This window comes from Colletotrichum destructivum, chromosome 8 (assembly GCF_034447905.1).
Source record: "Colletotrichum destructivum chromosome 8, complete sequence".
NCBI classification, from domain to species: Eukaryota; Fungi; Ascomycota; class Sordariomycetes; order Glomerellales; family Glomerellaceae; genus Colletotrichum; species Colletotrichum destructivum.
The window spans coordinates 3,528,781-3,553,776 of record NC_085903.1 but is presented as its reverse complement, the minus strand read 5'-3'; the positions used below and the strand labels follow the sequence as shown (position 1 = coordinate 3,553,776).

Genomic DNA, 24,996 nt, shown 5'->3' with positions numbered 1-24,996 from the left:
TCCCCAGGTCATCATTACCTGACAAAGAACACAACAAACTGCATTTCTCACTGGTTCTATTTACCTCATAATTCTATTTGACCACTAACTTAATGGCGATCATACCTTGAATGTGGAAATGAGTCGAAATTACTTGCTGTAAACGACAGAAGTCAGTGTACGATTCCCTACTAGACAAATCTCCTCCCACTAATTACGTTCTGCCTGCCAGGCTCCATGAACAGGTCCATCAATCGCACACTATAGAGCGTCGTTTCCATGCACCAAGATGTCCCCTTTGTATGACTTATCTGGACTAAAAGCTAGTATATGTGCCTTTGATTTTGATAGATTAGATACATCCTAGGTAGGTTTTCTATTACGGTAATTACCCCAATCGTCGAACGAAACAGCGCCTCGATAAGGCAAGTTTTGTGCATTTGCATAACAATGTGCAGAAGTTTTCAGAATGTTACGACGAACCATCCAGGTCGGTATTAGCATCTGAATAGTGCCTTTGGGGAAGTTTTTGGTTTCGGACATTCGTATGGCTGAATCGGCGGATTCCCCATCCTCCAGACGAGCCTGTACGTAGGCTTCGATGTTGGTCTCACGTTTATCCCACATGAACTTACTGATCCAGACTTTTGGCGTCCTAGCGAGTGGACCCATCTCCGCCTCGACGTAACACCACCTATACAACATATTAGCATACTTGATGGACTTCCATTTTACTTGGTCCCCGCAGGATTTCTTTGCACTACATACCAGTGGCTCGGCAGAGCATCGTAGCCGTCTCGTTTCATAGAGAGGTAAACACCATTGCCAATCTGGGCTTTATCATCGCGGTTGGCACGATCGTCAAACGTAGGGTCACGAAAGATGTTCCCAAGATCGTTGATTATTTCGGCTTCATTCTATTAAGTGATTAGTTAGGTTAATAGTTTGCAACCCGGGGATTTTGCCTACTAACCTTATGCACTCTTCGGTAGCCAATGAGTATTTTGGCACCTAGTGTGAGATTGGCGAGGCCAATAAGAATTACCAGGTGCTTTATGCTGATTAAACGCATGCCTAGCTGCAGTATTTAGGAAACAATCTAAACGCGAATAACAAATCTAGAGCTGGACTTAGGATCAATAATCGTAAAAGAAGGATGCGCGGTATTTGTAGTTTTGCTACCTAAGGAGCAATTAGACCTGCAGCAAATACCTACACCACATTGCAGTTCATTCATATCCCAGCATCAATTTACGCTTAAGACGCACTTCAGCTTGTAGGAAGTTCAAAGTTTGATTAGCCAATTTATTAGAATAAAGCGAAAAAGAGTTTCATGAAAGAAATGATTTGAAATTAAAGCTACTCTTTTGCGGAGCCAAAATAATTTTCAGGGATGTAAAAGTACCTTGACTTTAGACTGCCGTCTGTGAGTAGGTCGATTTAATTGGTTAGGCTGCAAGACATCACTTCTCCATGAGCATCAGGTGCAATCGGCCAAGAAACAGTAATCCCGACAAAAAAGCCAGGTTAACCCAAGCCGGAACAGTCCAGAATGATAGGGCGGAGTAATCCAGATGATTTGTTTATTTCCTTCAGGACGACAACGCCATCAAGCTGGAACATTCCAGAATGATAGGGCGGACTAATCCAGATGATTTGTTTATTTCCCTCAGGCGACGTCGACCTTTGCAAAGAGCAATGGTACTGTCGTACTGAAAGCGAAAGCGAGCGATGAGAGGTACACCCCCGAAATGTTTCCCCAAACCCCGAAGAACTCAATCCTGGAAACTGAGTCATTTTGACCTGGGCAAAGATTGGGAGGCAGGATCTTAGGTCCTCTTTTCACAACGAACTTCAGGAGTTAGGTGTGACTATACGACTGTGTATGATTGCCGTCCTATGTGTTTCACTATAATGTGCCTTTGGAGACAACTAAGTGTTTGACTGCCAAAGCTAAAAGTTTAGCTTTGGACGCTAATAAAGGCGCGAATGGGTATGTTATGGACAATGTGGTGTATATAGTGCTGCCAATATTCATAAGTGCGATGGATAGCAGTGAGTTTGGTCAGCTTGGTGCATCTCAACATGCGATTGAGACAGGTCGGACCCCGCAAGCCTGGAACACTAAATTGGCTTTCAAAAACCCCCTCCTGTTCTGCCGTAGGTCTGAATAGCAGTGCTTCCTCAGTTTGGAGCGCACCAAGACGCTTCAATAAACACAGTTAATTTCCAACAATCCAACTCACGCTTAGATTATCAGAAGTTGACTAAGAAGAACCTAGATATAGGCATAGTTCCTATTGGGGAGGGCTACGCCCAGGCGCCATTTTCAACAGGCTTAGTAGATAGGTACTTACTTTGTTTTTTGGTTTCTAAGAGAAGAAAAGCAATGCTCGAATGTCCCAGTAGCCTGCCCTGTTGATTGTCTTCAAAGTAGACGGACAGCTCCGATGCCAGGCTGTGATGCTGGTCGGTGACGCCGGGCTGGCAGGGATCCAGTCCGTGCGGATTTGTGGATCCGATCTTATGCGCCCGTATGTCCGGCCATGCCGGGCTGCTGGATGCCAATGCTGATTGCCATAGTTGAATTTTAATGAAATCAAGTATCTGGAAGTGTTTTATTCTTAGAGCTGAAGTCACTTGGTTCAGGGGTACATGTGCTCCCATCTGTCGGTCCTGCTGAAGAGTGGCATCTTACTGCTAAGGATACTCTGTTGCAACCTACTTGTCTTTGAGTCAACTGATACTCAGCCCGAATGGCGACGATAAGTAACACTCCTTGTGGGCAAAGGCACATGGATGGTAAGCAGCTGGTCTAAAGCAAGGTCTTCCATTGTAGTCAACAGCCTAGCGTATCACGCTCTTGGGGTCTGGTTTAGCCTATGCGACGCCTTTTTCAGGCGCATCATCTTTCCACGCGGGACATCAACCCCAAGAATTACCTCTATTCAGTCCTCGAAATTAACTGCTCCACGAAGGAAGTCTATTTTGACATCCATACAGCGTGCCTTGCCATGCTCGGAGCCCCGGCTGCACCTTCGTCTCCGGTCTGCCGCCTAGGTGGGGCCGGTTCCGAAACTCCACCTTTGAACTCGGCCCTTTTCACTCCCCGCACAATGCGAATTATCTACAGTTACCTCCGTGTCCGGGTCCAACCTAGCTGACGGAAACGAACCGCAAAATAATCCAAGAGAGCACCTTTTTAAGCTGCAAGGGTGACTTCAGTCCGCTGACCTTTGCGTTCGTTTCCCACCCTTGCCAGCGTTTCCAATCTTTTCCCTATTCCGTCAAGCCAAACTTGAAAAAAAGACTGACGACCGCGATGCATACTCGTCGGGCTACGTTTTCTATTCCTTCTTCGATACTCTCGCTTCATTCTATCCTCCAAGTCTTTGTCCAAGCATTGGTCCCTTCAAATTCAAGAATCATCAACACCCTCAGCTCAGCTTACGATCTCCAATTCACATCGCCAAAAAGAACATGTCCAAAACTAGGTTCTTAACAGCGGACAAAAGTAAAAGCGACCCCTAAATCAACTGCGCCAGTGGTTTGTTGCCATTTGCGTTGCAGTACCTACGTCCTACTTGACTTTGCAGCAATTGCAGCACTCCACCGAATCTAGACGTGCGGCCTGCAGATAGGTGTGAGGGTGAGGGGCAGATCGTACTTTTCCGCTTGAGATGTGAACTAGTAGTCCGAGGTAGTTAGTATTCAGCGGGCACTCTGGAATGGAGGTGGCAGATCGTACTTCCTTTCCTACCTACGAAGTCCCAACTAGTGGGCCTCCTTAGGGCGATTTGACCCATCGCCTTGCATCCCAGTCAGTGAGCATATATCATGGCTTTCCTCCTTTCCTCTGCCGCACACTGTGTTGTACCTACATTTTCTCACATCTTCTGTCCACCGTCGCGTGACCTGAGAACTCGGACCCGGTTGGTGCATTGCAGTTGCAATTGCAGTGCATGAAGGCTAATTACGGCACATATGCAGGAAGTGTGTCTGGTAGGAAGCAAGTGCTCAATATAGTCACAAACGCCAGAACCAACGAATATAGATAAGTGTGCTTGTATCGGCTATGAGCTGAGCCGGGTCGGCAGGACCTTGAAGCGATTGGGTGTGAGGCTACCACGTTGTGAATATTGATAGGGGATTGTGTCACCCGAGATACTTCGAGCGGGGTATTACTGTTCCGTAATCTCTCTCCTACGCGATGGATGAATGACTCACAGAACGAGAAATCGAGGTGAACATATCCTAAACAACGAAGCAACCTTTTCTCCCTTGTTGTCAAAGCCGTTCACGATGTCCGAATCGGTCCACTGTGCCCCCCTGATGCTTAACAAAGCGCGATTCCAGGCTTACGCAAAATTTCTTCGGCTCAGAAGTGGCGGACAGGCTGAGAAACCCGAGGATTCAAACATCTTTCTGGTAGACGACGAGCAATCTGACGAAGACGCTGGAGAAGAACATGACTCTACAGCTCCCGCTAAGCTATTTGAAGGGAATGAGGACAGAATTAAAAGGGCCTTCCTGGATCGTCTGGCTGAGCTGGTCGCGAATGTCAAAGACGGACGACACGTTTCTGGGACACTGATGATCGAATGGCCCGACAGAGTGGACGTGTTGGTGGCGAAGAACATGGGCATTGACAAAAGGTCTACCCTCTTTCTCTTTCTGAAAAACTTGGAGGCTACAGTTCGACTGTTGAACATGTCAGGTTCGTGGACTATCCTGCTATCATCCAACAAAGTGGCGTGGCGCGGCGTTAACAACGAATATCAGTGGATTCTAGTCAAGGCAGAGAAAACACGGCGAGAGAACTATGGGTGTCGATCCTGGAGACTTACGAGCCGCGAATCCAATACTATCTGACTTGCCTGGAGCAACTTCTTAGACAAGATTGTCTTGGTTGCGACAGCAAAATCGACGGAGATGACCTTCCCCTGACAAAAGAATTGCAACAATTGTCAAAATTCTTGGATGACGACAACGGCACACGCACGAATCTTGAAAGAAATGATCTAGCGGTTCGTACAGCCGTTTTAATCTTGGAATCCTACGACGAGACCGACTTTCTCAAAGTCACGGACGATTTAGATAAGACGCGACAGCTTCGGCGCCAGTTGGGCTTCCTCGCTCGGGTACACAGGTGCTTTGAGACAATTTTGATAGCCTCAGATGCACTGTCGAACTTTAAAGACGTGCGTATCGTGCCCCTAGAAGCGCCTGTAGTCAACTCAAGTGGGCCGCCTCAAGACTTGGACCATTGGTCTACTGAAAAGGTCATATCGTCTCTTGGTTTCAGTTTCGATGAGGAGACAGTCAAGTCCATTCTGGGCCCTCAATGGACGAAGGTCAAGCTACAAGCTAAATACTCAAAGCTGCAAGCTCCAACTTGTCAGGTCCATGCAGAGACGCAATTGGTGTTGGCGACGTCGAGGCACAATTGCATGGGTGGCCGTGTGTTTGGATATATCGGATGCAGCAAGCGGAGTTGCTTTCTATGCGGGAAATTCGTCAAGGCGTATGGGGGGATTACGACCAGAGGATGTCATGGTAAGGTTTATGATCTCTGGACTATGCCGGAAGTCTCAACAGTTCCAGGAAACGAGGTGCTCAAAATTGCCACGACCCTCCAGCGAGTGGAAGACGACATGAGGACCTTACTCCGTACCCCTTTCACTAGATCTTTGGAACTTGCGAGAGAGTCCACAGTAGGAGACACACGAATTCCCATGGTGTTAAGAAAATTTAGCAGTCTCAACATAGCACGACTTGTTCACCAGCACCTATATAACGATCGGAAAGCGAGCAGCTCGATATACAACTCCGGCGACCAAGTTCACGATGAGGGGTTGGAAAGCAATGACATTATTGAGCCGCCAGAGACCGAAAGCCGATTGGAAAGTCCAGGATCTGCCGTTTTTGGACACTCTGAAAGGGAGGAGGAAGAATGCGAAGTCTGTGGACGCTCCACGACGCGCTTGTGCTCTCTGTGTGGATTGGGACTGTTTTGCAGTCAGAGTTGCCAAGATGACATGTCTAGTTGGCATCTTGCGAAATGCTGTGATCGCGAGATGACAACAGCTGATCGACTTATGGAATTTGTGTATATGGATCGTATTCCAGAGTACGAGTTTGCGGATCTCAGGGACGACTTTGGCTTCAATCGCTGCCGAACTCAGAACGAGGAGTCTTTTCTACTTGGGCTATACCAAGGCCTGATCAAGACTGAAGATTTTGAAGTCACGGCTCGAAAACTACATTCATGGAGAATGGAAGGCAAGCTAACGGCCAAGATCCATGAGCGTTTCACTCAGAGGCCGGAGGGCCGAAGAGGGTCGTATTGTGTGTGGTTTCAGCGAAACCAACATGTGCTGGATCCTTCTTACTCTTCAACAAAACAAGAAGATCTCTTTCACCGAGCCATCGAAGCAGCGAGACCACATCTGTCATCCGAGGACCGCGGAATTCAAGACCTCAGGGAATTGCAGCCGCCAGACAAGTTGGTTTGCTTCATATTCTATGCCCTAGCATTGCAAGCTGTGTATCCACATCCAGCGGATGGGCTGGATATCTGGTATCAATTTGGCTTCTGTACCTGCCGCGACGACTTTGAGGATGGTCTTCTCGCTGCTGTGTACTCAAGACTTGTTGGAGGTGATAAGACCCGAGAAGAATACCACAAGGAGTTGGGTGTGACGCTCGAACGAAAAGGCCCGAAGTCACCTACCTGCTCTTTTGGAGAGTTCTGGCACGCGTGGCTCCACGGTAACCTGGAAAGCCTGATGGAAAGGCACGGCATCGCTATCAACAAAGAAAAGTCTGCGGTCATAGAATTGCGCCTGACGACCATGTCGGAGTTTCTCTCGTACCGAAATGACGACGAGTCCCGGCCCTCCATCTGGCGACTAAATCATTACCTCAGATTGGTGTCTTTGGCTGGCGCAACTATAACGACGGAAAAGTTTCATGGAATGAAAGAAGCCCTTGCCGAATATGGCTTTAATTCGGAAATGGACGCCAAGACTAAAATCTTGTTGACCGATTTCTACCACCGTCTCCTTGGGCAGTGCAGCTTGCTACGTGTGTGGAGAGCACGGGAGAATGGGGCGTTACTGGAACTCGCAGAAGGTTTGAGCTCTGGAGATAGGGAATTTTATGTTGAGCGTGAAGTAAAAGTGATTTTGCGGCGTCTGGGTAGTCGCGTGTCAGAGGTTACAGAAGATCGGCTGCTCACGGATCAGCTGTAGGAAACAAAGCAATCTGTATGTTTGATTGCCTTCACGAATCATGCGCGTATCCGCAGATAGTAGGAAATGAATAGAATAAACATGAGCGAGCACAATAACAGAGTTAATCCCATGGCCAGATACGATTAAACTAACGATCGTTACCATTTTTCTCTGGCCACTCGAGAGTAGTCCACCGCGATCTTTGATCACTATATCATACCCCCTCAGTCGGAGTCATGATGGAGCTTCGTGTTCAGGCCTTCTTTGCCGCCCAGAACAACACAATCCTTTCCTTGTTTAGAGCTATAACATTAAGTTCCTGCGTAACCCAAATGCAAATTTGGCTTATATGGTCCTGCTGAATTGCACTGGCTTCTCACAACTACTGTTTTACTGCGGAGCCTATCACTAGCAATAATTCTTTTTCTCGCTATCAAACTAATATGAATCTGTGCTCTTCCAGGTGGCTAATCTTGCCGACTCGGAATAGGGTTAGTAGTAAGGTTTAGTAATTAGGATTAGAGTTAAAATTAAAAATAAAATTCAGTTTATTGTTTTGGGTGTGTGGCCTGCAATTGTAAATGGACGGTTTATACTTAGGTTTACGCTAGACACAAACCGATTCATATAGTGTATGGTAAGTCTTCATCTTTTTACTAGGGAGCCTGCAAGGTTAGGCCAACGAACCTGGCCCTTGTAGACACGCAAATACGCGATTAAGTGCCTCAGTCGCTAGAAGTACTGCTGCTGAGCGAAGTGTGGTGCATCTCCAAAATCTTTTGCTCCCGATCTAGACCTGTAGAGTAGCCATGTCTCCCTCTGGAGGGCATTAAGCTGGAGGTGCGCCTTGAGACCTTGACCAGAGGGTCGACAGGATATCTTGCCAGCGGAGTAGCGCCGGGTGAACCGCACCTTTCCCTGGCTCGGCAGGTCGTGAGATTGCTTACACCCTGCCAAGCCAGAGCTTTTGACGCTAACTAGGATGCTAGGCATAAAGATCCACGAAACGAGTTGAGTGTCTATGAGAATTCAGGTGGATATAAGCTCAGGGTTGTCTCGCAGAGGTTACTGTAACGGGTAAGTGGCTCCGGTTGCGTAGATTTTCCTACACTCGAAATTACAATTCAAAAGTGTGGAGGTCGATACAAAATGCGTGATGGAGGACGAGTCATGAGAGTGAGTGCCTGATCACGTACGTCATTGAGACACTGCACCAATCTCCAGCATCAGGACATCCTGTCGCACCGGGTACGACTGAACCCTATGCTGGCCAGAGTCGAGGTCACCACACAAACAGGATGTCAGACTGACTACAGCTCGACTCAAACCACCGCTGATACGACACAGCCAGTCATCTCGCTCGTGTGTACATGGAACGTCGCTGGTCCGAGGTGTCAAAGAAGTGCAAGATTTATTCAAGCCATTTTCGACATGAAGCCTCTTAAAGCCGTTGAATTGCAACATGTGGTCGCTTCCAAGCCATAACAGCTTCACATTAAGACAGACCCGCTCCTCCAACCATAGAAGGACAGTATCAGCGGAGGTTGCTAACACCCCTGTTGCTTTTTAGTGAAACTGCATTTACATTTCTTGTACAGAAGGGGTCAAAATGCTGTTTAGATGTCATCGGCCGGCCATAGCTTCGCCCTCTCGATGTTCGAAGGTTCAACAGGAAAGACCTTTTTAGGGGTTGTATAATCCGCACCTTTTTTGCTCGTTTCGCTCATTTGGACATGTTTGCTCCGGTGTCTAACTACACGCTAGCAAGGCTTTAATTGAGTCATTCATGAGATTCGCCGGAGCTGAAGAGGGACTTAGTCATGGGACGATTGGATTGCGTTCTTGTCCTTTGACCCCTTCCCATCATTCACTTGGCTCCGGAGGAGTACACGAGGTCAATTCCAGGATCACTGAAGTAAAGGAGGTACTGGAGTGGAATTTGTGGATTTCTCTTCTCCGGCCAGCTCACTGTCTTATCGACAGCCCAATCGTTCACTCACGCAGCAAACATTGATATCCTTCGAAACACGACAGGTTCCAGAAGCCCTACAGCTCTGTTCTCTTCTTCCCACATGTCCACTAGGAGTTAGGTCTCCAAACAAGGTGGATAAACTTTTGATACGATCCAGGCCATAGGGTGTATATTTCCTTGACATGGAACCCAGTATCGACGGACGAGAACAAGCTTTTCCACTCAGTCTCACTTCGTTCCCATGAACTGTGAAGTGCATACATGGCGAGGTCGGTGATTCTGTATTTTTCACAGAGTCAGCTGAACAGTGACCACCTTTAATGTGCCAAAGATGATACCTACCGACAGTAGTGCTGATCATAGGTTAGATCGCAGCGGTTCGGGAGGACAATGTCACAAATGACGATGTGGGCGCCTGGCTTCAGCGCTGGGAGCATGTTCCGCAGGATTTCCTGACATTTGAAATCCGACCAGTTGTGAAAATCGGCACGGTAGAAGTAGACGTCGGCGTTGCGGACAGGCTGCGGTCCAGAGAACATGTCGTACGGCTTCAGGCTCAGGCGCTGCCCAGCTTCTTGATCCACTAGCACGCCCCCAGGCTGCCTCTCCTGTTTCTCCGCGGTCTCAATGACGCTAGGCAAGTCCTGAACTACAAAGGTGATGTTTTTTCGTCGCTTTGGCAATCGCCAGCGCTGCGTACCCGCAGTTGCCGCCTACATCCACGAAGCGAGCTCCGGGATTGTCGATCTCCTGCCACAACGGATACGATGACAGACCCTTGGCATCGGCAGGGCTGATGATGGCCCTGAAGCAGGCCTCGTTGGGAAACTTGTACATCGGCCCTGTAGAGTTATGGGCAATGTTGAAGGCAGAGTGAGACGGGTCCTGAGAACCTTTCCACTTGGCATCGGCCTCGAGAAGCCTCTCCATGGAGGGGAGGACAGTGTCAATGGCGAATCTGCACAACGAATGGATCCCGGAAAGACGGAATAGCTGCGACACATCGGTGTGCTTCACGAAGTTGGGCTCGGGCTCGGAGAAGATGCCATGGCAGATAATGGTGCGCATGATTTTGACTAGAACCCGTTCGCGAATTCCTACAGCCTTCGATAGGGCAGAGAACGTGATGCCTTCGTCGGGTACGTGGTTGGCAATGTCTACGTCGTTTAACACACGAATCACGGCGACGTCATACGCCTGTGGAATCACAGCGTACGTCAGCTTTGGGATGTTCCGGTTGTAGTTATATCCGACAGAACTCACCCGGGTTATGTACTGATTGAGCCGCTGGTCGGGCGTCATGCACGCTAGCCTTATACGTTGTGCGCCATCTATGACGGCCTGCCGTGCCTCGACGTACTCTTCATCTGCTCCCCGACTGCTGGGGAAGTGTAGGCCATTAGAGAAATAACTGTCGTACTTGCGAGCATTCTCCATGAGCTCTTCAACCAAGGGAGTCAGAGCCATTGCTGCGGGTTTTGCTAAGGGGAGCTTCTTGAGTGGTAAAGAAAGAATGCGATTTTCTGTAAGTCGGAGACTCTCTTGGATCGCATTGAAGCTTCGGGATCACCTTTTGTATGGAGCTGTCTAGAAGCGTATGTTCTGTAAATTGATTTATGGGCGAAGAACCAGCTTAATATACCTTAACCTATCCGGCGCACCATGTCATCTGACAAGGGGCATATATATATGGTTCTCGGCAATTGTTCTTCCCACGCATGCTGTGCGCAGGGGGCTACCAGGTTCTCGATACCACTCTCGGTATGGTTTTTCAACACCTTCCATTAAACTCTCCTCTCGTCAGGCCGAGGCTTGCAGCAGTTCTAACGTGCAAATTAATCGTTGGACATGTGCATAGAGGCAAAAGACTAATAGAACCTTCTAGTAGCTAGTTTCTACCAAAGTTTCCCTTACGATAGCAGTATTAAACTGTGGTTTATAAGGTGAAGCAAAGAATTAAGGACTTATGTGAGCTTCTGGCCGAAGTCAGAGTACTGGCTGACGCGGCTTCCAGATAGAGACCGTGAAAGTGAACATCACAAGGCGAAGTATGACTGCGTTGGTCTCACGGTCAATCCGAAGCAACGCCATTAATTCGTCAGCTTGCGTTCGAGCCAGCAAGGCTGGGTTCTGAGATTGGAGCCAGAATACCGACTCGCTGGCAGGCAGGATATGGTTCATGGATGGAATGCTTCTTTTTTACGTGCACGCCCTCCCTAGATCGAAAAGCATAGCATGGCCTTTTTCCCTACAAGCATAGATAAAACGCTAGAACTTCGGATGATCCACCGTCTAGTCTTGGATAACCCTCAGCCAGGCCGAATACAGGTAGACTACCGGCCTTCTGAACTTACACATCGGTAAGTTTCTTGGGCACACTTTCGCAATATCTCAACTGAGGCTATCGTAGACTGGACGGAAACGATTCGCTAGTCAAAGAGTTTGTTTAGCGACCACATGAAAAGCCTGAGAGCCGTGGACCACGTACTTACCAGTTGGCCGCCCGCTCTAGTAACGTCTCTCGACACTGTTGTCGAACGTCAATAGATCGTATACAAGAAAAGACTCAATGTTCCAGCATCCCATTGGCCTCATCAGGCCCGCTTGTAATACGGGTTCTTCCTGCGCGTCTGGCCTATCAAGCTCAAATCGGCAAAGCCGGGGCCGTACATGCTTTACAGCATCACCAGAAATTATTTGCCAGGCCACCAGAACCTTGTCTCAGTTAACCGGGTGAGCAACCCGGTTTCCCATGTGGTCTTCGCCCGGTCGGTCGAGGCTATGGTCCGGTCCGAGGAGGCAAGGGCCAATGTGCTTTCCGAGGAGGGACCGCATGCCTCTCTTGACTTCCTTGGTAGGATTCACTATTTGAAGCTGCGATCACCCTGGACTGCATCTATGCCTCGATGGCCCTTGCCGCTGTCGGCGAATCGTGGGTCCGCAGGGCGGACGTCAACGTCGGCTCCGTCAACAGCACTGAGAAGCCCGGAAGTCCCGGAAACCGGCTCCGGTTACTAAATGATCTCCCACCTTATCAGTGGAGCCACGTTCAGTCCGAGGAACGGTCATCTACCCTGCGGCTAGCTGAATTGCCAATGCGGTTGGGGCGGCGCGGCTGCTGGCCACGATCGACGCGCGCGTTCTAGCTCTGCGAGGGCGAGTCTCTCGTAGCGACGCAGCCCGAGGAGCGCAAGCTAGTGAATTGACAACACCCGCGCACAAGATGTTTCAAGGGCGCATGGGTGAATCGGCGGGCGGCGGACCCGACTGCTATCATTTCCATATCTCCACTTGCACCGACAGGGAGACGGTCCGGAAACCTGCACAAGCCTCGTCACCATCGAACTCGGGCTCGAACAAGAGTCGTCAGAAACGGATGAGCTTGTTCAGATAGCAAAATTCCGAGGCCTCCCACAAGAAAGAGTGCTCTCATTGGGCTTCAGTTCGAGTCAGCTTCCCCCGGCGACCCTGAATGTGGTCATGCCCCCGACCCCGGATCGGTAGAAGGTATGGCCAGTGAACTCGGCGGCTTTATCTATACCAAGAGCCCCGAGGATGATAATCAAAGGAGCGGCGATAGGCCAAATGACGAGGAGTAGGACTGGCTTGTCTAGAGTAGAAGGATATGTTGCAGGGCGTCGGTGAGGCGAAAAGAGCCGGTGGAGCCGTCCCTATCAACACAGCCAATCACATTATAAACATCCAAGATGCTCGCACAGATGGGGTCCAACGGTTGCTAATCGATCTTTGGACCGGCCCGGGCCGGTTGTCCGCGTAGATGTCAGATCCACAAGATAAACTACCTAGAAGCAGCATGACTTTGGTGATCACTGAGGCCGTGTTTGGAATAAGATGAAGTGCTGAGGTGCGCCCTGGAACATGTGCTTAGGATGAGATAGAGATAGAAAAAATGTTCAGGATACCTCGCAGAAGTGAAGCGGTCCCTCGTTCCACACTCCTTAAGCGCTGGAACAACAACAAGAAAACCCGGGTAACGTCTGCTCGTGCATAGAGCGCCGATCCAAAGATTCTTCTTCATTCGTAATGCATATTCTCAGGCACCACTGTGCGTTCCAGCGCTCAACGTCTTGCAATGCGTTGCGCGCTTTTCGACAGACCAGCCGTGAACGTTCGCACGCGGCAGCCTCCGCCATCACAAGCACCAGTTGTCTGGCCAGATGGCCTTCCTCCTGTTGCGCCAGTAGCCAGCCATCCAGCCAGCCGCTAAGAGATAGTAGGGTTACAGCGGTTGATAAGTTGGCTGCCCCAGCCAACCTATCCCGTTGAGGACGACTTAACGCCAAGACATGTAAGTGGGCCTGGTTCCTCCCCCCCCCCGAACTCCAAGTAAGTAAGGTCGTCAACTGGCATTCACAAGAATCCAATGCAGCTTACACAGCATTAGTTCCTGATTAGCGTTCTCTGCACCTTGGCAAAATTGGGGTCGCAATGGGGGATAAGAGGTGGGGAATCAAAACACCAATGAGCCTCTTCCACAACACTCCCCTCATTCCTTGACCTTCTATATAGGGCTTGCACTTCGACATTGTCACAGCCTGTCTCTGCCTTCCTAATACGCTTGGACTGTTGACGATCATTTTCAATCATGCTACCTTCCTAAAAAGAGAGCCAAGCACGTCCAAAGCGAATCACAGTTGCTTGACCGTTCGGCGTTGTGCATATTAGTGTTAGTTAAGTTTATTTCCGTTCCTTTCTGTGTCTTAGTTCTCAGCCCAGTGAGACAGGGCATGCGTGCTTCTACCGGCTGTTTGCAAAATACAACTCACACAAGAATCATTGCCGCCAGCTGGACGGTTGCAAGTTTGTTTGTTAAGCTTGAAACTAACACGATTAGTGGCTGAAGTTAACGAGATATTTGCTGCCAGTGTCAACTGCCGACGACCTCATTTTTGTGGGCTGGAGGCGTCGATTGCCCGGCTTATGACCCGGAAACGACACGGGACAGCATGGAACCGCTGTCCTGCCCGAATTGGAGAAACAGCCGGCCCGAAGCGCATGTTCTGGACCCGGTTTTGCATGTTGCTAAACACAAAGAAAGGCGTGCGGGAGGCGTCGTTTGGGGCCGCAGCATCTTATCGATGCAGAGCTCCCATCTAATCTCCATGTTCCCCTTTTGACTCCTTCCTTCTTAGCTCTATGCTAATCAGATCGCGGGGTACGCAGTCGTTGGAATTGCCTCCCGGAGACTGATACCACTGTAACATCATACATCGGAGGTTATCTGAGATGCCTTTGGGGAAGGTCCTCATGATGCCAGACAAACTTGCAGCAACATTCACCACTCGGATTACGGCGTATTAGGAAGGACGAACTTGGCGGTTGATAGTATGGAAGCCCGAAGTAACATCACACGGCTGACGTCTTTTGAAGTGCCTTTTTCAGGAAGGTCACTCTGATACTAGAGAAAGCCGCAGTAACATCACCAGGCGGTTTACGGCGTATTAGGAAGGACGAGCTTGGCATCAACTGGTGTAGTGTAGGGGTCTGTCTTCGACCGCGATAATGGTATCGCAATACTCATCACGATACCAGGGCTGGGATGACTATAAATGAGGATGCAAATTCCCGTCCAGTCTGACATTTTAGAACAGCATCTCAGACTCATCCAGCATCCTCGACTCACCTTGCCTACTCTCTAAACCTTCACAACATCACAACCGCTTTCTCCCAGTAGTTGTCTTTTAGAAAGTAACCATGGAGCTCACCAAGTTCCTCTCCTTCCTCGCAGTTGTCCTGCCCGTTGCCTACGGTGCCCCCGCCCAGGCCGCGACCAGCCTCCACCCCGAGATCCTGGCCGCCATGAAGCGCGACTTGGGGCTGAACGCCGAGGAGGCCACTGCTCGCGTCGCCTTCGAGCACCAGGCCACCGACATCATCAAGCAGCTGCGCACTTCGGCTGGTGACTCATTCGCCGGTGCCTGGATCTCCGAGGACGGCGCCATCCTCAACGTCGGCGTCACTGACGAGGCCTTGGCCGCCGAGGTGACCGCTGCTGGTGCCACGCCCGCCGTCGTTGCCAACAGCTTCTCCAAGCTCGAGGAGGCCAAGCTGGCTCTGGACAAGCTGGACATCGAGCAGCCCGTCACCCGCGACACGGACTCGGCCGACTCGGGCATCGCTTCGTACTACGTCGACGTCGCCGCCAACAAGCTCATCCTGGAGGCGCTCGCCGGCAGCGTCCCCCACGCCGAGGCTCTGGCGGCGAAGGTCGGTCTCGCCGCATCCGAGTTCGAGGTGCGAACCGTTGAGGAGCTGCCGACCACCTTCATCCGCGGTGGCGACGCCTACTACATCAACCGATCCGGCCGTTGCTCTGTCGGCTTCTCCGTCACCACTGGTTTCGTCACGGCCGGCCACTGCGGTAGCGTTGGTGCCACTGCCACCACCAGCAGCACCGGCGGGTCGCTGGGAACTTTCTCGGGCTCCGTTTTCCCCGGCAGCGCCGACATGGCCTTCGTCCGCACTGTCAGTGGAACCACCCTCAGCGGCCAGATCAACGGCTACGGCCGTGGCAACCTGCCCGTCTCGGGCAGCACCGTGGCCGCCGTCGGATCCAGCATCTGCCGCTCCGGCTCCACCACCGGTGTCTACTGCGGCACCGTTGGCGCCCTCGGCGCGACGGTCAGCTACTCCCAGGGACGTGTCACCGGTCTCACCCGTACCAGTGTGTGCGCCGAGCCCGGTGACTCCGGTGGTTCTTTCTACTCCGGCGCCCAGGCTCAGGGTGTCACCTCCGGAGGCTCCGGCAACTGCGCTTCCGGCGGCACCACCTACTTCCAGCCCGTCAACGAGATTCTGTCCACCTACGGCCTCACCCTGGTCCGTGGTTAATCGCCCACTTATCTCGGCCGTCGGCACCGCCAGAGCGGAGATGCATCTTTCCATTTCCGCTTTCGTTTCCATTCAGCATCAGTCTCCACCGGCGAAGGAACTCCTACTTCACGCAACTCTTCTCCGTCATCTAACGATTTGAGTGGTGTCTGGCCCATCCGGCATCTTTGAAACCAGACTGGATTGCACCAAGTGCAATTGCGGAGGCTTTGGACTGCTTGTGTTACTCGGGCTGCTAGGCGCATGGTTGTCAACTAGCGAAAGCGGGTTAGTTCAGTGAAGAATTGTGAGCGCATTCAATACAGTATTCTACATAATGGTTTTCCCAAGGAATTGGGTGTCTTTCTCCCTCATGAAACCTGATGATTGACAATCGCATTGGATGATACAACCTGATGAACTCAATTGTTACTGCATTAATCAAGATGTTCCAACAATCTGCTGAAGTGAGGTCAGATCCTTTTAGGAGGCTGAGCATTGGGCAGCTTAGGGTGGTGCTGGAGTCATACAGAGGGAGGCTTGGTCAGCCAGAGTTAAATGAAAAAAATGTGAGAGCCAAAATCTAGACGTGACCATATATAGGGGTTAGGGGTGGGTTTGTAGCCCGTCTACCTGGGGCCTAGTCATTGTGTTGAACTATTCGTTTAAACACATCAGGCTCCTTGTCCTTAGATAAAACAAGAGCATGTTGCAACGCATGGAAAGATACAAGTTTAGCTATATCATCATAACACATCTCCTGTATAATCTGTAACCAGAAATTGTTTCCCGTCCAAAAAGACCTCGGAAACTGCCAAAGTCAACACTAACTTTGTAACTTCTTAACAATCATGGTTCAAAGAACAGGAGCTGGAAAGTGTATTGTGGCCAGTCGAATTTTTTTGAACACACACGTAGATAGAGATTATGGCCCTTTTATCGACATTACTTAGATGCTCAATCGCCAACATTTGTTATCCTACTATTCCACCACTGCTAGACAAAGATAGGGCGGCAGGAGAGAACCGCTAAAAGCCAGGATTAAAAGTTTGCTTAGGACTATGGATCGGGGGTGGAGTTCGTAATTGGGCTTCGAACATGGTTAATCCAAGGTTTGTGTCACCGTCTGACTCCTCCGCAAGTTTGCACGACGCCTGTCCGGCGCCTCGGTCCCCGAACGCCCCGACCCGAGACATGTACACAACGGCACAACACCCGGAGCCCGGCGACCCGGGGCCCGGAACTATACAAGACTTGGGGATCAACGTCCAATTCGACGTCAAAGTTGACAATTTGAATGGAACGCGATTCAATAACACTCCGAGTTCGTATATAAATACAACATATTTCTCTGGGTTCCCAAGTTCTCTACTCGACTCTTCAAGCCATCCGCAAAGTCCAGTCTTATAAGACATTCATTCTTTTTCGCCGGTCAGACACTCGGTTCGGCATTAATTTGTCCTCTGTATACTTACACACTCGTTTGACGCCCATACTGCTCGCGATGAAGATCCCTCAGGCTCAGATCACGAGCTTCATGGCCGCCCTCGGTCTGATGCAGGATCAGGCGTCGCAGATCTGTCAGCGCGCCCGAGGCAGCAACAATTACACCGAAGAGCTTTTAAGCGTTCTCTACCCCGTCAATGTCCACCTGCCAGGGACCACCGGGTATTCCGACCTGATCGACAACTCCTTGTATGTCCAACCAACCCTAGCACCCTGGTCTCCCCCTTTTCCTGCCCGCATCTTCTCATCCGTCCTTGCTGACTGTCAAATGACAGTGGTTCCCGATCGCATCTCAATGCGTCCGCGGTCTTTGTTCCGGAAACCACTGATCAGGTGGCTTCCGTCGTAAAGATTTTGGAGTTCTTCCAGACGCAGTTCGCCGTTCGGGGATTGGGGTATACCTCGCACCCAAAGATGGCCAGCATCGAGAATGGCGTCCTTGTTGCCCTTGAGAAGATGACCGACCTTTCCCTCAGCCCATCAAAGGAAGTGGTCAGCCTCGGCCCCGGAAACAGCTGGGGTCGGGTCTACGAAGCTCTCGAGAAGGAGGGCCGAGCGGTAACGGGAGGAGAATTGGGCGTGGTCGGCGTTGCCGGACTCTTGACCGGAAGTAAGTTTCTCGCTTCTTCTAAGCCCCGAACAAATCTTGCTTTCCAAAGAAAGAGGGAGCGTGTGTGTGCGTGCGTGCGTGTGTGTGTGTGTGTGTTTTCTAACTAGATCTTCCTAGATGGTGTCTCCCCCTTCCTTGGCAGTCGCGGCTTTTCTAGCGCCGACGTGGTCAACTTCGAGGTCGTTCTTGCTGGTGGCAAGATCGTCAACGCCAACGCCACTTCGAACGAGGATCTCTGGTGGGCTCTCAAGGGAGGCTCCAACAACTTCGGCATCGTCACGCGCTTCGACATGAACACATTCTCGCTCCCTAACGGCGTCTGGGCCGGAACGATCTCCTACAGCTCAAGTCAATCGGATGCTGCTCTTGGAGCCTACTACGACATTCATGCCGGACCGCTCCTTGAGGACCCGCACCTTACTGTGACTTGCACTCAAATGATTATACCTTCCTTCAACTACAGCACCATTGACATCTTACCATTCACCGACAATCTTGACTTCAACGGTTCGTACCCGGCCGCAATCAACCCACTTCTCGACATTGAGCCCATCTCGTCGACGATGGCCCGCAAGAACCTCACGACGATGGCGACGGAAGCCATCACGACCGAGTTCATGCAAACCTACACGGCGCGGTGAGTGACCTGTTGCGATCGTTGCAGGTGGAAGGCTTGACTAACATGCATGGGGCTTGTTTCCCCTGTCACAGCATCAACCGCGAAAACATCAACGTCAAAGCAGACAAGGAGCTGTACAAGGAGATCACCAAGCTGTTCTTCTCCCACTACCAGAACTCTGACATCGATGGTCATACCGCCGGTCTTCCATGGAACCCTGTAACTCCACGTACGATCCGCGAAGCCAATGGAAAGGGCGGCAACCCAGGCGGCTGGCAAGAAGTGAACCAAATTTGTGAGTCAATGAACCCCCCCCCAGTAAAACATGAAACGGGGGTGTGCCAAAGAACGAACTAACCGGGAAACCAGCTATCAACTTGAGGACCACCTGGAACAATGCCGCTGACGACGCAGCGGCGATCCGCATGGACGGTGAATTCATGGCCAAGATCACGGAGCTGGCGCGCCAGAGGGACGCTCTGATGCCGAATCAGTGGCTGAACAACGCGGGTGAGAATGTGGACGTCATGAAGAGCTACGGCAGTGACAACTACCAGAGGCTCAAGTCCATCTCGGACAAATACGACGGGAAGAAGACGTTCCAGAAGCTCTGCCCCGGTGGTTACAAGCTTGGGGCGTAAGCCGACAAGGGTTAAACATGATGCAGCAGGCAGCAGCGCAACTTCAAGGTTTTGTGTCTTTCTGAAACCTTTGGGCGCTGATGGATGCAGACATGTAAATTCTTTAAAAGGATACCTCTCTTACAATACTTGTGGAATTTAGGGTTCACAAAAGCTTAGGAAAGAGCCGTAGTCGATTTGTTCTTCACCAGATAACTTTTCTAGCTACGGCTGCAAGGAACTCCTTTCGTAACTAGTTCAAAGTAGCCTTGCAAGTTATATCATCCCTCAATAGAGATTGCTATACTCACTCTCGTGTACCTGATCGGTGTCTGCATATACATGCCAAGAACGAGCCTTAAACATAACAACAATGCAAATTCCTTGGTTCTTCATTGCAGTTGATCATTACCCTTTTTTCATTAAGCTGTGTCAGCATAACAGTCATCCGACATTATCCTAGATCGAGGAGGGCCTTGTCGTCTACTACTTTCCCGACCCACATCTACTCTCTTCAATTTCTCTCTTCAGTTTAACACTGATCAGCGCCCACAACACTAGAGCCCTCGGCGCATATTCCTCCGATCCTTTCTCGGAATCAGACCGTCGAGGCCGTCACGCAAGTAACAGCGGTACCCAGCAGCAAAACCCCACATTGACGGGGCGGCGATGGATGGGCTCATGCTCGCTCCAGCAGGGGATAAACGTGACAGCTACGCTTGGGCATCCAAGTTATCCGAGTGAATATGATTCCCGCAAGTCATTTCCATGTTGGGAACTTCTCCCCTACTATGTAGAAGTTAGGATTCGGACTAACCACACAGGTGAAGAAACCCCACAGAGGGACAGATTGCAGGACGTCTGCCTCGGTACATTGCACAAGCTGCTTTTTATGTCACGTCACAGCAACCATGCTGCTATGCCAGGTTTGCCCTATCCACATATTCTTATGTTGCCGCTTTTACCCCCATCCCCCCTCCACCCCCCCCCCCCAGCTCGCGCCAAGAACGAGTGGGAACTGCCCGGGATGAGAACTGACCAAGTCGAGTCAAGCAATGTAAACTAGGGCCACGACGACGTTTGCTCGATTATGCACCATCCCTGCACCGTGCGTTGAATAAAAAATGGCTGAAGACTTTGTGGGGGCAGAATATCTGCATCGCCGCGCAGACACCACCGGCGCTGCTACCCTGCGTGGTAAAAGCGTCAGGTTACGGCGTTTGGACACGTGAAGATCCCCTCGACCCGGTCTCCTTTTTCTCGCAGCTGGCTGGGACTGAGCTGTTTCTGTGGTCGTCGCCACTCTGTCTCTATCTCACTCCCCTGTCTCTCTCGCTCTCTCTGGCTCTCTCTGGCTCTCTCTCAGCCCGCCTCCACAATGTCTCCGTCAACCATGTATAATATAATAACGGCCTCCCCGCCGTGACTCGCAGCCACCCCCATTACGAATTGCATACCGTCCATTCGTCCGCCATGGCCATCCTCACCGTCGGCAACCTTGTGTTGCTCTCCGTCGCCTACGTCGCGTGGAAGGTCCTCTATCAGATCGTCTACTATCGCTTCTTTCACCCGTTGGCAAAGTTCCCTGGCCCGTTCTGGGGTTCCGTCACCCGACTATGGATCACCTACCATAACATCAAAGAGGACGAGTGCCAAGTCAACCGGGAACTCCACCGCAAATATGGTATGCTGCCGTCTTGCGATCTCCTTACGGGTGCTTTGTTGCGTGTATCAATGCACACGCCTAGGGTTCCCAACTAACCATGGTTCAGGCCCTGTTATCCGTATTACGCCGACGATGCTTCTCGTCAGTGATGCTACCAAGCTACCTGAAGTATACTCGCGTAATGCGAATAAATCGAAGCATTACATTACTGGTAGTTTCGGTAAGACGGAGTCGCTGTTCAACATGCAGGATGCGCGCACCCACTCGCGCTTTCGCAAGATTGCCGCGGCGCCCTACTCGTTCAGCAACATCAAGAAGATGGAGCCGCTCTTCGACGTGAACATTGAGCGCTGGATCGCCCAGCTGGAGGAGCGCTTCGCCCGCCCCAACGCCCGGTTCGATTTCGCTCCCTGGGCCGTCTACATGGCCTACGACATCATCTCCGAGGTCGGCTTCGGCCAGCCCTTCGGCTTCATCGAGCAGGGCAAGGACGTCGAAGGCCTGATTCAGGGCTTCCACGACGGTCTGGTGCCCTTCGGCATCATGGCCCGCCTGTACCCCTTCACCAACTGGGTCAAGAGCACCTGGTTCGGCGAGAAGTACCTGATCGCCTCGCCTGAACAGGACTCGGGCATTGGCACTCTCATGCGCTTCCGTGACAAGCTGATCGCCCAGCGCTACAAGGATATTGAGAGCGGGACAACCGACGGCCGCATTGACCTGCTGCAAACGTGAGTTGACTCACATAAAACCCCCCCCCCCCCCCCTCCTACTCCTGGTCAACAACCCACTGACAACAAGCCACCATTCCCCATTCTTTAGATTTATTGAGGCACGTGACGAGAAGGGCGAGCCATTGGAGCTTGATTACATCAAGGCCGAGATCCTACTTGTGCTGCTTGCTGGCGCCGACACTACAGGCACCGCCTTCCAGGCTATCATACTGTACATTCTGTCGAACCCAGACGTCTATGCCAAGATGATGGCTGAGCTGGATGCTGCCACGCGTGCCGGTCACTTGTCATCAATGCCGCAGTACGAGGAGGTACTGCAGCATTGCCCGTACTATGTCGCCTGCGTCCGCGAGGCGATGCGCCTCAACCCATCAGCGCCCAACATCTTCCCGCGGCTCGCGCCTCAGGGAGGCATACAGCTGGATGGCCGGTTCGCGCCTGAGGGTACTGAGCTCACATGTAACCCGTGGTTGGTACACCGCGACGAAGCCATCTACGGACCTGACGCGGACGAGTTCCGCCCGGAGCGCTGGCTTGAGAGCGAGGAGCGTACGAAGGAGCTGCTCAAGTACAACATGGCATTCGGCTATGGCGCCCGTGAGTGCCTGGGCCGCTACATCGCTTGGATGGAGCTGTTCAAGGGTCCGCTGCAGTTCTTCCGCACTTTCAAGCCCGAGTTCACCAACAAGGAGCAGCCTGCCCGTTACCTTGTCAAGGGCGGCGTGAGCTACTTCGAGGAGATGTGGATGAAGATTGAGCGTCGACCGCAGGTACAGCGTGTGTGAAGTAGGCAGGTTGTACGAGAAGTTGAGATTGCATAGTAGAAATTTCACTTCCAAAGCTCACACATTGCATTGCCTTTATTTCGTCGCATTATCCATCTTTGACGCCTTGCATGTGGCATCACATTGGGTCGCTCGGCCGTGCATACGGTTCCTCTGTATTTATGTCGCTGTGCATTTTCGAGACCAGCTCGAAGACTCTTTTGTCTTGTACAATTCTTTCGTACCACACTGGTACTACTCATCTAAAATTAATCATACATTGCAAAGAAAAAGTGCTTTTTACTAGGATTGCAACCCCCCAACCCCCCTCATTACCCTGTCTTGCGCCAAGAGTTGACGGACCGTTCCCCTTAGAACCCGCTTCGCTTCTGAAACGGCTGTTTGCTCTCGCCCACGTCGCTACCCTCGTCGTACTGCATGCTGACCTGGGTCTGCACACGGATCTTGCCGGAAGGCGGGTGGTTGAGAGCTTCCTCGCTGCTGTTGTCGACGTCGCCGTGGTCGATCTTGGTATTGAAGCCGCTCTTGGATAGGCTGCGCAGGGCGGTGCCGGTCTTTTCGCCGTTGCTGCTCGATTTGATGTTGTTGCTGCCGCTCATCATGCGGAACCCGCTCTGACGGCCGTTGCTGGCGCTGCCGTGGCCGTTGGACGAGGTGCCCAGCAGGCGAGGGGCGTAACGCTTGGCGATGACCTTCATGCTGGGGATGGATGCTGCGAGGATGCCGATGTTGGTCTCGATGACGGACCAGTACATGGGCTGCGATATGGCCCAGGTGGCGTCCTCGTTGACGAGCATGTCGGGAATGAAGGTGATGCGGATGATGGAGGAGATGCAGGCGCTGGGGACGGGTGACCAGTTAGATAGATGATATCGAGTCAGCCGGAAAAAAGGGGAACGGGAGGCTTACAAGAGACCGAGGCACAGGATCACACCCAGCCCGACCTTCTGCTGCTTGGGAACCTGCAGCTTGATGACCAGCGGGATGGGAAGCGTGTAGGTGAGGATGTCAGTGAGGATGTTGACGGCGGCGTTGGCGAGGTAGAAGGCGTTGATGTCAATGCATTTCTTGTCGGCGGCGAGGATGGCGATGTCGTACGCGGCCTGCACGGGGCTGCACTGGAAGATGCACACGAGCACGTTGGCGCCGGCCTGGCAGCCCACGACGCCGAGCATCACGGCGGCCAGCTTGCGCAGCGTGAAGTCACCGAGGCGCATATAGAGCGCCAGAGCGGAAACCTTGACGAAGCCTAGGCACGCGTTGTAGAATATGGACGACAGCCACACCGTCTGCAGATACATGACGAAGTTGTCGGTCCCACGTTCCATGACATCAGCAATGTGCGACCCTAGCCCCAGATGCGTGGCGCGGATCGTGGCCGCGATGAAAGCCCATGACAAGAGGGCGGCGAAGATGATGAGGACTGAGACGAGCCTGTCAGCGAAAAAACAAGGCGGCGGCGGCGGCGGCGGCGGCGGGAGGGAGTGAGCGTACCGTCATCGGGGCCGAAAGACCGCACGAGGATGGCGCGGGCCCAGACGCGGAGGGCTATGACGATAAAGGTGAGGACGGCGAAGACCACGGCCACGGTGACGACGGTGCCACTCTGTGATTCGGCCATGACGGGCGGGCAGTCAGTGATAGATTCGAATCAGTAGCAGTAACAACACCGAGGGAGCTCGGCTCTCTAGCTTCGCGTTGATGCCCGGCAGCAGCAGCTTTGTATATCCGTAGCCCCCGACCCTGGGGCCGGCAACCCCAGCCTGCGCCCGGGCACAGTGATTACTGTAAAAGTAGAGAGAGTCTGTGTGCAGGGAATGGGCGGCAGGGGCCAGATGGCACCAGGAAGATCCACAAGCAAGCGATTGCTACCCTCTCGGCTCACTGCGTAAGGCTCGATGCCGATCTCGAGGGAATCTGTATACGATTATTCTGTCAGAAGGGGCCCCGAGCTGTCAGTCCGACCCAAACTCGTTCCTCTGGCGCCCTATGAAGTTGTCAGACGTACTCCGGCACATTGTGCCCTTGCATAAACTGGCTATTCCTGTAGGAGATTGACAGGAGTGAAACGAAGTCTACCCCCGGCGTAGCGCAACGCAGCAACCGTCCACCGCGGATCACGCCATGTTCAGGTTGCCAAGAGTATAAAAATTTGAGGTACCCTGCTAGTGTTTCTACAGCGGCCGACATCCCCGTCACAGGTGACCGTTAGCTGTCAGGGACGGGGAGGGAGGGACATTGACGTTGGGTGTACGCTACACAGTATGGCCGTGTTGCAGACTTGGCATGATGATCGACTGGGGGGGGGACAGGAAATATGAGCAGCATACTGCATTACGTACGCCAACGTCAAAGTCCTATTGTGTTGGATAGCGGACGTGTTGGGGCACTCTTAGGCGCTGCTGCCGATGGACGGCACGGTCCAAGAGAAACCGGAGT

At 51.8% G+C, this 24,996-nt stretch overlaps 7 protein-coding genes across 7 annotated transcripts; 4 read left to right on the top strand and 3 right to left on the bottom strand.

Annotated features, from left to right (window-relative positions):
* Positions 1-188: 188 nt before the first annotated feature.
* On the bottom strand, positions 189-1,071 carry CDEST_12926 (uncharacterized protein). Its single transcript, XM_062929082.1, has 3 exons — positions 953-1,071; positions 748-896; positions 189-673 (listed from the first exon to the last, which is right to left on the bottom strand). The coding sequence occupies exons 1-3, from the start codon at positions 1,049-1,051 to the stop codon at positions 343-345; spliced, it is 579 nt and encodes a 192-aa protein (XP_062785133.1). The 5' UTR covers positions 1,052-1,071; the 3' UTR covers positions 189-342.
* Positions 1,072-9,293: 8,222 nt separating this feature from the next.
* Positions 9,294-10,653, bottom strand: CDEST_12925 (Putative O-methyltransferase domain, S-adenosyl-L-methionine-dependent methyltransferase superfamily; the record flags this gene model as incomplete). The annotated part of the gene is made up of 4 exons (XM_062929081.1): positions 9,294-9,465; positions 9,529-9,819; positions 9,887-10,383; positions 10,450-10,653. The coding sequence occupies 4 exons, from the start codon at positions 10,651-10,653 to the stop codon at positions 9,294-9,296; spliced, it is 1,164 nt and encodes a 387-aa protein (XP_062785132.1).
* A 1,203-nt stretch (positions 10,654-11,856) lies between these two features.
* CDEST_12924 (uncharacterized protein) lies at positions 11,857-12,332 on the top strand (the record flags this gene model as incomplete). Its single annotated transcript, XM_062929080.1, has 2 exons — positions 11,857-11,919; positions 12,045-12,332. The coding sequence occupies 2 exons, from the start codon at positions 11,857-11,859 to the stop codon at positions 12,330-12,332; spliced, it is 351 nt and encodes a 116-aa protein (XP_062785131.1).
* A 2,486-nt stretch (positions 12,333-14,818) lies between these two features.
* Positions 14,819-16,364, top strand: CDEST_12923 (Putative peptidase S1A, streptogrisin, peptidase S1A, alpha-lytic prodomain, peptidase S1, PA clan). Its single transcript, XM_062929079.1, has one exon. It carries the CDS (start codon positions 14,902-14,904, stop codon positions 16,036-16,038), a length of 1,137 nt encoding a protein of 378 aa, XP_062785130.1. The 5' UTR covers positions 14,819-14,901; the 3' UTR covers positions 16,039-16,364.
* Positions 16,365-17,521: 1,157 nt separating this feature from the next.
* On the top strand, positions 17,522-19,393 carry CDEST_12922 (Putative FAD-binding domain, PCMH-type, FAD-binding, type PCMH, subdomain 2; the record flags this gene model as incomplete). The annotated part of the gene is made up of 5 exons (XM_062929078.1): positions 17,522-17,712; positions 17,799-18,133; positions 18,251-18,770; positions 18,845-19,047; positions 19,122-19,393. 5 exons carry the CDS (start codon positions 17,522-17,524, stop codon positions 19,391-19,393), a joined length of 1,521 nt encoding a protein of 506 aa, XP_062785129.1.
* Positions 19,394-20,820: 1,427 nt separating this feature from the next.
* On the top strand, positions 20,821-22,713 carry CDEST_12921 (Putative cytochrome P450). The gene is made up of 3 exons (XM_062929077.1): positions 20,821-21,056; positions 21,145-21,769; positions 21,861-22,713. Exons 1-3 carry the CDS (start codon positions 20,846-20,848, stop codon positions 22,555-22,557), a joined length of 1,533 nt encoding a protein of 510 aa, XP_062785128.1. The 5' UTR covers positions 20,821-20,845; the 3' UTR covers positions 22,558-22,713.
* Positions 22,714-22,803: 90 nt separating this feature from the next.
* Positions 22,804-24,234, bottom strand: CDEST_12920 (uncharacterized protein). The gene is made up of 3 exons (XM_062929076.1): positions 24,052-24,234; positions 23,467-23,980; positions 22,804-23,397 (listed from the first exon to the last, which is right to left on the bottom strand). Exons 1-3 carry the CDS (start codon positions 24,176-24,178, stop codon positions 22,908-22,910), a joined length of 1,131 nt encoding a protein of 376 aa, XP_062785127.1. The 5' UTR covers positions 24,179-24,234; the 3' UTR covers positions 22,804-22,907.
* Positions 24,235-24,996: the final 762 nt, after the last annotated feature.